This window comes from Leiobunum rupestre, chromosome 1 (assembly GCF_980474605.1).
Source record: "Leiobunum rupestre chromosome 1, qqLeiRupe1.1.hap1, whole genome shotgun sequence".
NCBI classification, from domain to species: Eukaryota; Metazoa; Arthropoda; class Arachnida; order Opiliones; family Sclerosomatidae; genus Leiobunum; species Leiobunum rupestre.
In genome coordinates this window covers 88,080,801-88,096,150 of record NC_143384.1, presented here as the reverse complement: position 1 = coordinate 88,096,150, position 15,350 = coordinate 88,080,801, and the positions used below count along the sequence as shown (strand labels likewise).

The following is a 15,350-nucleotide window of genomic DNA, read 5'->3' as shown; positions in this document are numbered from 1 at the left end:
ACGATTACTTATTATAAAATCGTTTAATAATTTCGAATAAACCAGCAGGTAAAATAATGTATTACTTAACTATCTGGGTATTTTGAATTGGAGCCCTTCGTACAATGGCGAGATATGAGCTGATAATTACATCGAATTGAAATTCAGCCTTGACAGACAAATAGTATAAAGGGTGTCGTTGGATACCGGGGATTTACACAACAATAAGTAGAAGGAAAGTAAGGTCGACACTCCGATCCCAGGATCGAGGATCGAGGATCCAGGATTTAAGGGGTGAAATGGGGGTAAAATCGTCGAAAAGTCAATGTATTTATGATATTTCTCGCGACGATTTGTTTTTTCGTATATCAACATATTGTGTCCAGGCCAACTTGTTCATTTATCTATGCTTATCTCGAAAGACACTTGAACGTATATCTTATCGCGTTTTATCGTACGGAATAAGTTGAAATGATGTAAAAAGTGATAACCTAGACGGCGCGTGCGCGGATTACCCGGGGGACGCGGTTAATTTGAATTTAAGAGTTTTTTGACGTCATGGAATATGGGACGCGGTTAACGTGCGCGGATTGGGGCGCGGTTAATTTGAATTTAAAACATGGATTTGAGTGTTTTGACGTCATGGAATATTCGTCGTTAAAATGACGTAGAATGGAAATATTTTTAAACTTCATTTTAATATCATTGTAGTACTTAAATATGCTTGACACTTTAAACTTTCTCACGAGTATTTCAAACGAATATCTAAAGTTTAAGTATGAGAAACGTATCGTTCTCAAGTATTGTAATTGTACACGTGATTCCGTATGAGGACCGTGTAAATTCCTATATACGTAACGCGATACACTTCAAAACGCGTATACGTAGAATGGAATTAATTTTAAACTCCATTTTAATAAATAAGATATCGAAGATAAATAATTTCAGAGTATAAAAAGGGAAAACCGTATAATAGTAAGACCATATTTAGAAAATTCACCATCTGAATTGTATTGGAAGTGACTCCGAGGAACCTTAAAATGTAAGTAGGAATACTCAGTGATAATTCTTAACTTTGTCTTAATGTATTTATTTTATAGGAATTGTTCATTTCATGTGTCTGCTGACAAAGGGTTAATCGTTTATGCAGATGAAACCATCCACTGTGGTCTATTAGATTTAACAAAGGGTATCAAACTAACAGAAGCGGAACTGCAAGAGCTATGGACAAAGAAAGATGCCATTGAAGCTTATTTCAATAACGAAGCTGAAACTTCGTGGGTTTTCGCAGGTTCTGAAACCAAACGGTTTTCGGTTCATAGATTTGCCCAACAAAAGGTTTTAGATGTTAGACAAATGTACCATGGTTATGGAGTAAACTATGGAAAACTGTTACCGACTAAAGAGGGGGTAGCTTTCGCTCAATCTTCTTGGTTGAATTTCCTCGACCAGTACGAGTCGATTCAGAAGTGTTTAAAGAAAATCAAGGAAATAAAGGAGGCGATGACTAACGTTGTAATTAAACAATTACACGAAGCTCTGAAGAAATCGTGCAATGGCTGTCAAATTGATCATCCATCTCAACTCCAGCATGATTGTATCATGACGGATTATTCTAAGCGTGTAGATTTGCATTTTTATGAAATAATTATGTCGGTAGATTGTGAAAATATTATTGAAATGTTTACTATTCGCTGTGAATTGTCGAAAGAAATTTTAAATAATATAATGTCACTAATAATATGCAATGCTAAAAACTTGTTAAAAAACTAATAAAATTGATTGCACTAATGTTCCGATTCTCATTAACCATTATGGATTTAAGCTTACAACATCCAATGAATGGGCTTGTAGCCGGGTCCACCCAATGCGGAAAGTCATTCCTGGTGGGACGGTTGATTCAATATAAGAAGACCGGTTTATCCCCTCCTCCGGAGAGGATAATATGGTGCTATACCGAGTATCAGCCGAAACTATTTCAATCAATATTAGAACACACACCTTCAGTCGAGTTTCACGAAGGGTTACTCGATGTTAATATATTAAACCCGCAAATTAGGAATTTAGTTATTTTAGACGATTTGTTATGCGAGATATCTAATAATAAAGATGTAACTAATTTATTTATTCGTGGATCTCATCACAGAAACACCTCCGTACTAATTTTAATGCAAAACCTTTATTACCCCGGAAAAGAAATAAGAACTTTAAATTTAAATGCTCATTATCTATTTATTTTTAAATCACCACGAGATAAATCAACAATTTATCATCTCGCGAGGCAGATATCTCCAACCAATAGCAAATACGTTATTGATGCGTTTCAACAAGCTACGTCACGGAAATTTGGGTATTTATTAGTTGACTTGAAACCTCACACCCCAGATCAGTATTTACTACGAACAGGTTTAATACCTGGTGAAGAATCGGCTGTCTTTATTCCAAAATGAAGTGTATTATAGAAGGGAATTTTTTTAGGGTTAATCGAGAGTGGATTATTAAAGAATTAGCTTACGTAGTATTAGAAACTGAAGAATCGGAAGTGTTTACTTTCAAATCTCCATGCCCTTTCAAAGAGCTTTCAAACGAAGATAAAAGACAATGCAGATGGATATCTCATAACATTTGTCACCTTCGATGGGATGACGGCGAACGTCCTTACAGAACGAGACGTGACATTTGCAATCAGATAGCGGAAAAAGCGACTTCGTTTTTCACCAAAGGTTTAGAAAAAGCTGCAGTATTATCGACACTCCTCGGTGTTCCAGTAACTAACATCGAAGATACCGGTTGTCCTAAATTATCAGAACTAGAAGACGTTGAATTAGACTGTCCTTTTCATTCCGAAACTGTTCATTGCGCTTTAAGAAAGGCTAAGGAAATCTCTAAATGGATATCTCAAAACGAGTTAAGAAAAACATAGACTTTCTACGTTTCCTAACATCCTGTAATCTAAATCAAAGAAAGACGGCTATTAAATACGCTAGCAAGGAAGCTATATAGGCTCTCGTTGAATGTTGTATAAATGTATTGCACGGAACAATTGAACTGTCAGAACGTCATCGTAAGCGGTTAAAGAAACATAGCGCGGTTATACGAAACGTGTCGAAGAAGAACCCTATATCAAAACGACAAAAGATTCTAGTACAAAAGGGTGGTTTTCTTCCATTTTTATTAGCGCCACTGCTATCTATCGTTAGCTCAGTCGCCGGAAGTGCAATAAGCCGAGCTATAAACCGATGATGGCTCGAAAAATGCTTCTAGTACCTGAAGATGTAATGGAGAGATTAAAAAACAATACACCTTCCAAAACAGAAGAAACACCTGAACTTAAAAAAGAGAAGACACTCGATGATGAAATGAAATCTATTCTAGATAATCCAGATTTAAACGAATCAGAGAAATTAGCATTATACAATCAAACTCTCCAACGACGGTTAACTTACGTACGTAAAGAGCAAATCTCTCCCGTTATTGAAAACTCTGAACGACCTAAAACTTGGTTCGCGCAAATATCTTATTCTCTACCTGCAACTTATGTTAGTGATGCAATTTCATTATACCGAGCGACTACGGAAGATCCGAGATATATTAGATGGACTAACTCAGGAGAGCTTTCTATTCGAGGACAAGTGATTGGAGGATCTAATATAATCGATCTTTTGTATGACGCTGTGAGAAAAACGCCTGGAACAGTGATTGATCCTATAGGAGTTACTGAGTTTTACGAGGGCATTCATAAGTTAAATATTTCAAAACGTTTAATTAAAAATCCTGTAAGATTGACACTGTTAAAAACATTCGCTGTATTTCATACACCACCAAGTAGTTCAATGTTATCATCATCTTCACCTAGTCCTCTAAGACCTTGGATACATACTAAATAAAATATATTAACCTGATAATTTTGTTCTCATTTCATAGTATAAGCCTACAATGGAAGGTTGTACAGAAACGGTCTCTTTAGGACTTTTAGCCTATTTATCACAATCATTTTCAAAATCACCGAAAATTATCACAGCTGTATTAATTATCATAGTTATTATAATATTAGAATTATTTAATTTCCTTTTTTGGCGTTACATGCCATTACATCAAAATATTACCCAATATGGAGAAAGAACTTGAGCAGATCTATACTAACCCCGCAGACCCAGGGTCATTCGCTGGAGTTCGAGCGCTCTATAATTCAGCTCGACATAAAGGTTTAAAGGTTTCATTGGAAAAAGTAAAACAATTTCTAATAAAGCAGGATACATATACGCTGCATAAACCTGCTAGAAGACGATTCAAACGAAATCGAACTATTGTTTATGGAATTGACGAACAGTGGCAAGCGCACTTGGCAGATTTTCAGAAGCTGTCTAAATATAATTCAGGATCTCGCTATGTATTATGTATTATCGACATATTTAGCAAATACGCTATGGCTGTAGCGGTTAAAAATAAGAAAGGTGTAACAATTTTAGAAGCGTTACGTAACGTTTTTGAAAAAGGCCGTCAACCGAAAAGAATTCAAAGTGATCATGGAAACGAATTTGTTTGTCAAGAAGTGCAGAGTAAATTACAACGAAGGAACATTAAATTTTTCGCTACCCGATCGGAAATGAAAGCGTCCATTATTGAAAGATTCATTAGAAGTTTTAAATCTCGTTTATATCGCTATTTCACGCAGAATAACACCCTTAAATATATCGACGTTTTAGATGATATTATAAACGCTTATAACAATAGTTATCACAGATCAATTAAATGTAAACCCGCGGAAGTTACTCTAGATAACTCTGCTAAAATATGGAAAAATCTTTACGGTTCGATAAATTTTTCTCCTCCGTTAACATACGCGTTTGAAATTGGAGATATTTGTAGAATAAGTAGAAATTTATCAATTCTCGATAAGAAATATAACCCGAATTTTAATACAGAATTGTTTAAAATAGCTGAGAGACTACCACGTGACCCACCTGTATATAAGCTGATGGATATAAATTCTAACCCCATTTTAGGAGTATTCTATCGAGAGGAGGTTCAGATTGTTGGTCGAGATTTAAAAGATTGTTACTTCATAATCGAAAAAGTAATAAAAAAGAGGAAAAAATCGGACGGCCGCGTAGAACTGTATGTCAAGTGGCAAGATTACGACCCTACATTTAATTCGTGGATACAAGAAGTGGATTTAAAATGAGTTTTTACGTAACGCTACCTTCAGATTCCTCGTCATTATATTACCAAGATAATAGCTTTGGTAAATTTCGAACGTATTTAGCTGAACCGTTAAGATTTGAGGAACAGTACGAAGTTGGGTTAGTGGAAATAAGCTATCCTCTGACATGGCATAACGTTCGAAAACCTAATCTATTGGTTATTAAAGACCCTCTCGAATATGATAAAATAATTGAAGTTCCCGCGGGTTTTTATAAAACTCCGGAAGAACTATTACATGTTATGAACGTCCACAACCAAGAAGAAGAACAAGTTACATTCGCTTATTTAAATTATTCTAATCGAATTAAAGTTAAATTGCAACCGAAAATCAGAGCTGTAATTGGCCCCGATCTATCGATTTTACTAGGTTTTAAGGATAGAAGAGATAATGATTTCACCATTTTAAATTCAATGATAACCCCCTACCCAGTTGATATGAACGCTGGGTTACATTCCTTATTCGTTTATTCTGATCTGGTTGAAAATAGCGTTGTTGGGGATAGTTTAGCACCTCTATTAAGAATCATAAGCGTCGAAGAGAAAGCCGAGTCTAATGGGAAAACAACTACAAAAATATTTTCACAACCTCATTACCTACCAGTCGTGTGTAATAATATTAAGACTATAGAGATTAATATAACAGATGATTTAGGTGAGCCAATACAGTTTCATAGTGGAAAAGCTCACGTTGTATTACATTTTAAACCCCGTAAAATGTGGACTTCACTATAAACCTTTAATCATTCAGGACACACCTTCATTCTAGCTTAAGAGAGCGAACAGTTAACATCATGAGGCCTGAATATTCACCTTCAAGAACTGATTATGAAAGTTACTATTTAAACCAGGTTGGTTTCGGTGGAATACCTGTATATAGAGGTTTAGCCGTGCAAAGAGGACATGGACTAGGAAATATATTATCTTCAGCGTTTAGATTCGCGGTACCTTTACTGAAGAAAGGCGCTACTTACTTGGGAAAAAAACTTTTAAGTACCGGAGCGAAAGTAGCGACCGATGTTGTTAGCGGAGTCCCAATTAAAACAGCGCTTAAATCGCATTCTATTAACGCTGGAAGGGAAACTTTAGCTTCAGCAGCTGATGAAGCCATGAGATTAACATCTTCAGCTACGGATCATATTAAAAGAATGACGGGTTCCGGAAATAAAAGGAAACGAACTCAATCGAAAAGCGCCATTTCAACAGCAGGCAGGATAGCGAAAGGACGGTTCCCTAAACGTTCCGATATATTCTCATAATGTCCCTTTTACACCCGCACTCAGTTGAGTGTATAAATTCCGAGCTAGATTTGTTTCAAGTACCTATGACACAATCTTCGATTATTGGTGGAGAATGGGTTGAGTATAATCCAATATCAAATATAGTTGATAACGCATCAATTACATTTTCTATCAACGGTAACTCTGAAACGTATATAGACCTTTCACAAACTTTGCTGCACGTTCGAGTTAAGGTAACTAAAGATAATGGTCAACTACCGCAACCCGCGGTTCCAGGTGTTGCGGGTGGGGCCGCCGGAACTCCAGCCGACAATATCGCCCCCGATAATTTGTTTCTTCATTCGCTTTTTAGCGACGTTCACGTATTTCTTAATGAAAGATCAGTAACACCTTCCAGTCAAAATTACGCTTATAAAAGTATGATACAAACTTTATTAACGTTCGGAGATTCTGCGAAAAAAAGTTATTTAACGAGTTCACTTTTCTATCGGGATACGCCTGGAAAGTTCGATTCATTTTTCGATAACGATGGTTTCTCTAAACGAGCGAGTTTAGCGCAAAAAGGGGCGATTGACTTGTTAGGCGTAGTCCATACTGATTTATGTCAACAACCACGCTTTTTATTAAATATGGTTGATTTGAAATTTAAATTCGATAAAAATAGAGCAGCTTTTTGCGTTCATTCCGACGTAAAATGTAAAGTGGAGATTTTATCAGCTTCCCTTTATCTGAGGAAAGTTAAAGTGATACCGGAACTATCGCTCGCTCAAGCCAAGGCGCTACAATATGGAACCGCTAAATATCCTGTAACTCGTTCGGAGTGCACCTCATTTTCTATACCCGCTGGTCTTATGGCTAGTGTGCAAGATCATTTATTTACCGGACAAGCACCCAAGTATGTTGTTATCGGGTTTGTGGAACAAAAAGCGTTTCTAGGAGATTTGAAAAAATCCCCGTACAACTTTCAACATTTCGATTTATCAAGCATTGGATTGTACATTGACGGTAGCAGCGTCCCTCATAAGGCGTTATCTCTAAACTTTGAGGAGAATCAATATATTCAAGCGTATTGCAATCTTTTCATTCAAACTAATTAGTGGAACGTAGATGAAGGGAATCAGATAAGTCGGGAAGATTACCCTAACGGAAATTGTTTATTCGCGTACAATTTAACCTCGGATCTTAATAACAACGCTAATCACTTGCATCTTGTAAAAAACAGTAACCTGAGATTAGAATTAAAATTTGCAAAACCGTTACCGGAGACGATTTCCATTCTAATTTACGCTGAGTTTCAAAATTTGATTGAAATTGATAAAAATCGAACCGTGATTTTCGATTACAGTAATTAATGGATTCGCTACAGATAACTAAAATTCTTGAAAAAGATTTAAGTACTAAAAGTATATTTCAAGGCGTGTTCGCGGCTGGCAAGCTACCTAAATACGTAAAAATATTCCTTTCTCTATTTATTGTAAATACCGATACGAGTGCTGAACCTGGAGAACACTGGGTTCTAATATATTTTTCTAAACATAAAAATTGTGAATTCATGGATTCCTTTGGAAACCCGCCAGATTATTTTAAATTTAATGACTTTATTGAACGAAACAGTAAAACTGTAACTTTTAATTCTAATCAATTACAGAGTAATTCTAGTAATACGTGTGGAGCATTCTGTATCTATTTTGCTATAAACAGGTGTAAAGGAATAGAAATGTATAACATTGTGTCTAGGTTTAAGAAAGATAAATATGTAAACGATAAAATGATTAAAGAGTTCATGTGCAAAATGTATTCAATAAAATAATTTTTTACAATTTATAGCAATAGCAGTTTTTTTTATATATACATAAATACAAGCATTCATTATAATTTTTCAATATCTTTATGACCGTGCGCTAATGTACCAACCCCGCAGGGTAGAATGTATCTCTTATCATCATTTGGTGATAAACAAAGTTTTCTAGTATTTAAAGTAAATAGTTCATGCTTGAAACTAGCTATACGCATCATCTCGGCTGACATGGTTTCTTGATTAAAAAGACAACGTTCATAGTCTTCGTGGCGGATGACGTTTCTAATAACGTTCATGGCAACGCCCTTACAAACCTTTTTATGGTTTAAAATTGACTCTAAAGATTTCCCCAATCGCAACTCCTTTTCTATCTCTTCAGCGGTCTTAGACTCCCCGTACAATTTAATAGAATAAAGCTTTGGACGAAGTCCTACAAAGCTTTGAATTAACTGCGAATTTGTCTCGTCTTTAAAATAACCGAGAGCTTTTTTATTCTGATTGGAATGAAGGAAATGCGAAGGTGGATAATCAGAGAAGTCAAAGCGGTTTTTATGAACTTCAAAGTCTTTATAAACATCATCCGTCTTAATGTTGTACGTTAGACTGTCTGTAAATATTTTATATATTAGTACTATTTAAATAAAAAATGCATATTAAATTAAATTACCAGTGTCTGTAAATAATAGTGATGCTTTGTCCCCGTACGTATTTTTTATGAATCCATAATGGAACCGATACATGAGCTCCTTAGATAAATCTAGAATGGTGAATCCGGTAAATATAGGCCGGTTAAGAACAATTTTAGCTCTCTTCTTATGAGCGCCGGCTAACTCTTCATTAAAGATGGTAAAATGTTCAAACTGCGGGGAACTTGTAACTTTTAACATCCTTTCTGGTTTATGAATCAACTCGAAATTTATATGCTTCCGTAAATTTTCCATTGTTTTTCTAAAGAATTAAATGAAGTAAGGGAAAAAACAGCAATAAATTATTTAAATTGATTTACCCGAAAACAGAGTTAACCATTAGTTTCCAGAAATTCTTTTCAAATGAACTCTTGGATAATTTCCTCTGTTCAGTGTTGAATCTAACATATTTTTCTAACCATTTTCTTTGAGTGAAGGTTAGAGCTCGATGAACCTTGGTTATTTTCAAACCTAATTCTACATACTATTTTAAATTGCGGTAATGTATTATGTATTTCTCTTTATTATTTAAATTAGGAAGAAGTTTTGGTAGACTTTGATTCTCCTTAATATTTAATTTTCCTAAGAGATCTTTGGAGTATGGAGATAGCATATCATGTGTAATAACTTTAGATTCCGCCGCTACTGGGAGATCGTTATGTAAGTCATGCAACTCTGGAGGATATTCAAGATCCACCTGCAAAGGCAACAATTCTTTAAAAATATAATTCAATAATTATAACACTTGTTATTTACCTCTAAAATGTATCCGTTTTCAACGTTATTGGGAATACTCAGAATATTTTCACAGAGTGTTTGCAAATCATCCTCCTGAACCCACTGGAAGTCGCCTAGCGGTAGTGGTTCACACATAACAGCACCGTACAAATTATTAGCATCCTCAATTAAGTTAAATTAAGTTAATTAATATAATTAAAATTAAAATAATTAAAATAAAAAAAAATAAAAAATTATTTAAAAAAAAATGTAAATTACCTAAATAGCATATATAACTGCTCTCTTTAGACGAATCATATGTGTCGGGCATATATTTGTTATTCGCTTCAGAATAACGAGTTGAGATCATTGAAACACCGCCTCGAATCCCTAAAAATTCAATGTAAATACAATAATATTTAAAATATCACAAAAGCGTTACTCTTTTCAATAAATAAGTGTTGATCTATATCAAGTATGAGATCGAGGCGAACATCGGTCATCTTCAAAGCTGCTTGCCAGGCTAAACCTGGTGCGGTGTAAGCGTGAGCGGGATCTAGTTTATAATGAGTTATAGATAATGTTCTAAAATTTTCAAAAACGTCGGCTAAGAGCAACGCATCGCTTTTCACATAGAGGTCGGTGTATTCTCCTACGAAAACCGAGGTTAAGAGATTTTAAATATTTATACTATAGTAATTTTACCTAATGTTTGAATATTAAACGCTGTCCAAACATTTTGGGCGTGTAAATAATCAGATTCTAAAATATTTTGATTTTTTAATGAACTGAAAAACGCTTCTCTAGGTGGCAGCATCGTCTCGTCAAATTTCTTTTCATCGTCCATATACTCGTACGGGTAGACCCCCTTCCGCAAAAGCAGTTGAACTTTCTCACTTTCAAAATATTTCTTAACAATCTGGAATTTACTGGCTCCTTCCAAAACGAGATTAGATACTAGAGCATCGAGGCTATCACTTAGAAATCGATAAGAGTCTAAAAACCGAAATCTCCTTAAAAAACAATAAAATTAATATTAAGGTTAAATTCACAATAAAATATATTTACCTAGTTTCAGAGAAATATAATTTTCGCTAGTGGAAGGAATACAGTCGAGTGTCTGTTCCTTAAAATGACCAATCTCCTGACATATGAGATGTAAATCTTATCTATGCAGATTTATTATTGACATTATAATTATTCCTGGTTAATTATTTTACTAAATTTACCTGCTAAGGTTATGAAGGAAAACAGGGATAAATTCTGGAACTTTCTTTTGAAGATTACGGAGGTTATGCGCTGGTCCCCTGTATTTCCCAGTGAAATGACAATGATCGCGAACTGCGGGCATATTTCCCTGGTTAAGCTGCTTCTGACAAATGTAGCAATGTGTAGCAGCTTGAAACTGTTCCTCCTCATCCGGGGTTATAATCATTGGTACATTGGTCTCAATGAGTTCCATCAACTCCGTCTCTAATTCCAGAATAGACTCCAGAAATCTTCGAGTTGCATCTTGACCTCGATAGCAATCGGTTCGAACAGGTACACCTATAAGTATTCTCTTATAATATATCTAAAAGGGAATTTTGACAAATAACTTACCGTTAGGTCCAACAAGCACCCACGAATACGCGCAGCTGATGTGCATGTTTACTTTGCTGGTATTTAAATCGGGATCTAGATCACATCCTTGAACTCTCGGTAGGATTGCTTCAAAATCGGCGTAAAATACATACTGCACCTAATAATTTCATTTCATTAAGAGTTAAATTAAATAATTTTTATTTTTACTTTTTCCGTCCACTCATATTTATCAAAATAAAGCGTCTTCTTCTTGGTAGGGAAAACTGTTTTTGGACGCCGTGGGTGGCGCATTCTTCGATATGCGCATCACGTCGCTGTTCAGCGTTATTACCGCTGAATCGGTGAAGACACATTCTAATACAGAAAATAATTAGTAGATTGCAAACTAATATATTGAAAAATTAATTTACCTGCAATAATAACTTGTACTTCTGTTTTTTGTTAGATGCTGTAACAGTTTTCCTAGGTCTCGTATAAGACAGTAATGTCTATTCCCATCGTCAATATCCTTAGTTTCATCGGTGATGTATAGTAAATCAACCTCCCTTTCCTTAACGCACTTGTTAGCGCTTACGTAAAGGGGGAATATATCTCCCGAGAAGCCAAACACAGATATTGATAAATTATTCATTAATTCAAATTTTTTAAGTTCCGTAGCGTTTAATTTGAAAGGAAAAGATATATCACTGGTATCAAGTTCATTTTCATAAGGTGTATATTTCGAAACACTGTTAGGGTGATGAAGCCAAGAAACTGGGTGAAGTTTAGCGAGAATTGACCAGAGAAAACATTTCTCGTCATTTTCATTTCTAATATTAAGAATCGCGTGACGTTGAGAGAGTTTTTTAGGTAGTTCCATATACGATGACCCCCGCAACGGTTGGTAAGATGCTACATTTAATTCTACATACAGAATACGATCAATTACCCAACCCGATCCTATCAAAAATATAATGTTTTAGTTGAAAATATAACTTTTATATTTAGTGCATATATACCTGTCGCTTCAAAGTTTTCCGCTGCTGACTGTATTGTTTCAATGCAGTCGTTCAGCTGGTTTTCAATGACATCGAGCGTTAATGTTGTTTGCATAGTGCTCCGGAAGTAGGGTCGTACTTCCGCTCTTTGTTCCACACCTCCTAAAGGTCTCATATACACAGATCTTACGAGTAGGAACCACTTAATTCCACGTTTACTAGCCAGTCTTTCCATTAGAAATTTACGGAAAGCGGCTCGGTAACGTCCAATAAACATCCCTGCATCAATATCATAGTCTTCAGCATTGTAACGGATAGAGGCTAGCGTATCATTCAAGGCTTGGACCATACTTGGGGATGCTGGTGGTGTTTCATCAAGTATTGGTGAGGCGGGAACAGGTGATGGTGTTAGGTTGTCGGGTAAAGCTGATGTAGATGGCTGTGTACGGGTAGATTCCAATTGAATGTCTTGAAGCAAACTAGGTGACGGTGGACGGGTTGGTGATGGCGAACGTTGCATTGGCGACGGTGTGCGAGACAGGTTCATAGGTTCGGAAGGGCCGGGTGCGTTCAAGTCATGAGTTCGTTGATGGCTCTTAAAATGCTCTAATCTAGCAACAGTCTTACCACATACTTCACAGACAAACTTATGTCTATCACCGTGTACTTCTCTAACATGCCGATTTAAATTTGATTTGATAGAAAAACTTTTCGCACACGTAGGACACGTATACTGAGCTTTAGGCATCTTGAATTTAGCTACCGCAGTCAACCGTGGAATGACCTCCCACAACCCTATACAACCCTTTTATAGGATATTCAAGTATCATTTGAGAATGATACGTTTCTCATACTTAAACTTTAGATATTCGTTTGAAATACTCGTGAGATAGGTTCAAGTGCCAAGCGTATTTAAGTACTACAATGATATTAAAATGAAATTTAAAAATATTTCCATTCTACGTCATTTTAACAGCGAATATTCAATGACGTCAAAACACTCCATGTTTTAAATTCAAATTAACCGCGTCCCCCGTAGGTTCAAGTGCCAAGTATATTTAAGTACCACTTACGTGATAATGATATTAAAATGAAGTTTAAAAATATTTCCATTCTACTTTAACAACGAATATTCCATTACGTCAAAACACTCTTAAATTCAAATTAACCGCGTCCCCCGGGTAATCCGCGCACGCGCCGTCTAGGTTATCACTTTTTACATCATTTCAACTTATTCCGTACGATAAAACGCGATAAGATATACGTTCAAGTGTCTTTCGAGATAAGCATAGATAAATGAACAAGTTGGCCTGGACACAATATGTTGATATACGAAAAAACAAATCGTCGCGAGAAATATCATAAATACATTGACTTTTCGACGATTTTACCCCCATTTCACCCCTTAAATCCTGGATCCTCGATCCTCGATCCTGGGATCGGAGTGTCGACCTTACTTTCCTTCTACTACAATACGATCGTACCAAGTCGAGGGACGCGTTATTTTACATCCTAGTCACCCAAGATGGACATTAGGTTCCCCGTCTGCCTATTAAAAGACATCAACGTGAAAGTGGAGGATAGGGAGTTTTTAATTCCGGCTGTGAACGAAGCCGTCTGCAGTCAGAGCAGCTAAATTTTTTACATCCAAGGTTTCTTGTTTTAAAATAATATATTAGATTTTAGGATTTGGTTGAATTCACTAAACTTGGAAATTTAGAGTAAAAATTATAATATTTATTACAAAAAGTCACGAATCCAATCAATCGAAATTAGAATGATATTTTTGAGTGTTATTAATATTGAAGTATTGTTTTTTTACTTATATTTCGTGAGTTGACGTGTCGTTTATAGTTTTTACATAGCTAAAAGCTTTACACGTCAACCTCTAAACCAATTGATTTAATCAAGATTAAAGCAAGTGTCGGCTCTATCATTGCCTACGATATTTTTGATTGGGTCTATGTATCGAAGGTGGCTGTGGGTGCTCAGATCGCTGGGAAGGTGCTTCCACCTAGTATCGGCTTTCAAAAACGTTTTATCGTTTATTTTCAAGTCGAAAATTACGTGTTTGACGAAAAGCCAATCCAAACGAGGTCGACTGAGCATGTTATTACAAATAGTCTTTTCTGATACGTGATAACGAATACCCAATGACCTAAAAGCATACTTTTGGGCCACGCCATATAGGTAAATTATTCTTTGTAATGTGCTTAATCAACTGGTTTCAATTTGCACGGTGGCGACAACTGTCGAGCGAGACCGCAACTACACTAGAGCCGACACTTGCTTTAAATCGTTTAAATCACGATTAAATCGTTTAATCACGATGAAATCATTTTATTCACGATTAAATCATTTTACTCACGATTAAATCAATATAATTACGATTTGATCAAAATACTCATGATTTAATAAATATCCTTACGATTTAATCAATTTTCTCCCGATTTAATCATTTTAATAAAGATTTAATCAAATAACTCTCGTTTTCATCAATTTAATCACGATTTAATCAATTTTATCACGCTTTTATAAATTTACTCTCTATTTAATCAACTTACTCTCGATTTAATCAATTTAATCACGCTTTAATCAATTTACTCTCAATTTTATTAATTTTATCACGATTTAAACAATTTATTCACCATTAAATCAATTTAACACCATTTTATCAATTTAATCATTTTACTGAATTAACTCTCGATTTTATTAATTTATCTCTATTTAATCAATTTAATCACCATTAAATCAATTAACTCTCAATTTAATCACAATTTCATCAATTTAATCACAATTTCATCAATTAAATCACCATTTCATCAATTAACTCTCAATTCAATCAATATACTCTCGATTTAATATATTTTATCACGATTTAATCAATTTCTTCTCGATTACATCAATTGAATTAATTTACTTTCGATTTCATCAATTGAATAAATTTAATCTTGATTTAATCAATTTAATCACGGTTTCATAAAAATTTTCTTGATTTAATCAGTTTACTCTCAATGTAATCAGTTTACTCTTGATTTAATCAGTTTACTCTCGATTTAATCAATTTTACCAAGATTCAATCAATTTAATCACGATTTAATCAGTTTACTCTCGATTGAATCAGTTTACTCTCGATTTAATCTATTTAATCACGGTTTAATCTATT

General features: G+C 35.0%; 1 protein-coding gene across 1 annotated transcript; it reads right to left on the bottom strand.

The window, feature by feature from the left end:
- Positions 1-9,390: 9,390 nt before the first annotated feature.
- On the bottom strand, positions 9,391-12,731 carry LOC149968702 (uncharacterized). Its single transcript, XM_090168751.1, has 7 exons — positions 12,536-12,731; positions 12,206-12,463; positions 11,415-11,470; positions 11,226-11,364; positions 11,065-11,171; positions 9,663-9,806; positions 9,391-9,603 (listed from the first exon to the last, which is right to left on the bottom strand). Exons 1-7 carry the CDS (start codon positions 12,729-12,731, stop codon positions 9,391-9,393), a joined length of 1,113 nt encoding a protein of 370 aa, XP_090024877.1.
- Between the last annotated feature and the right edge of the window lie 2,619 nt (positions 12,732-15,350).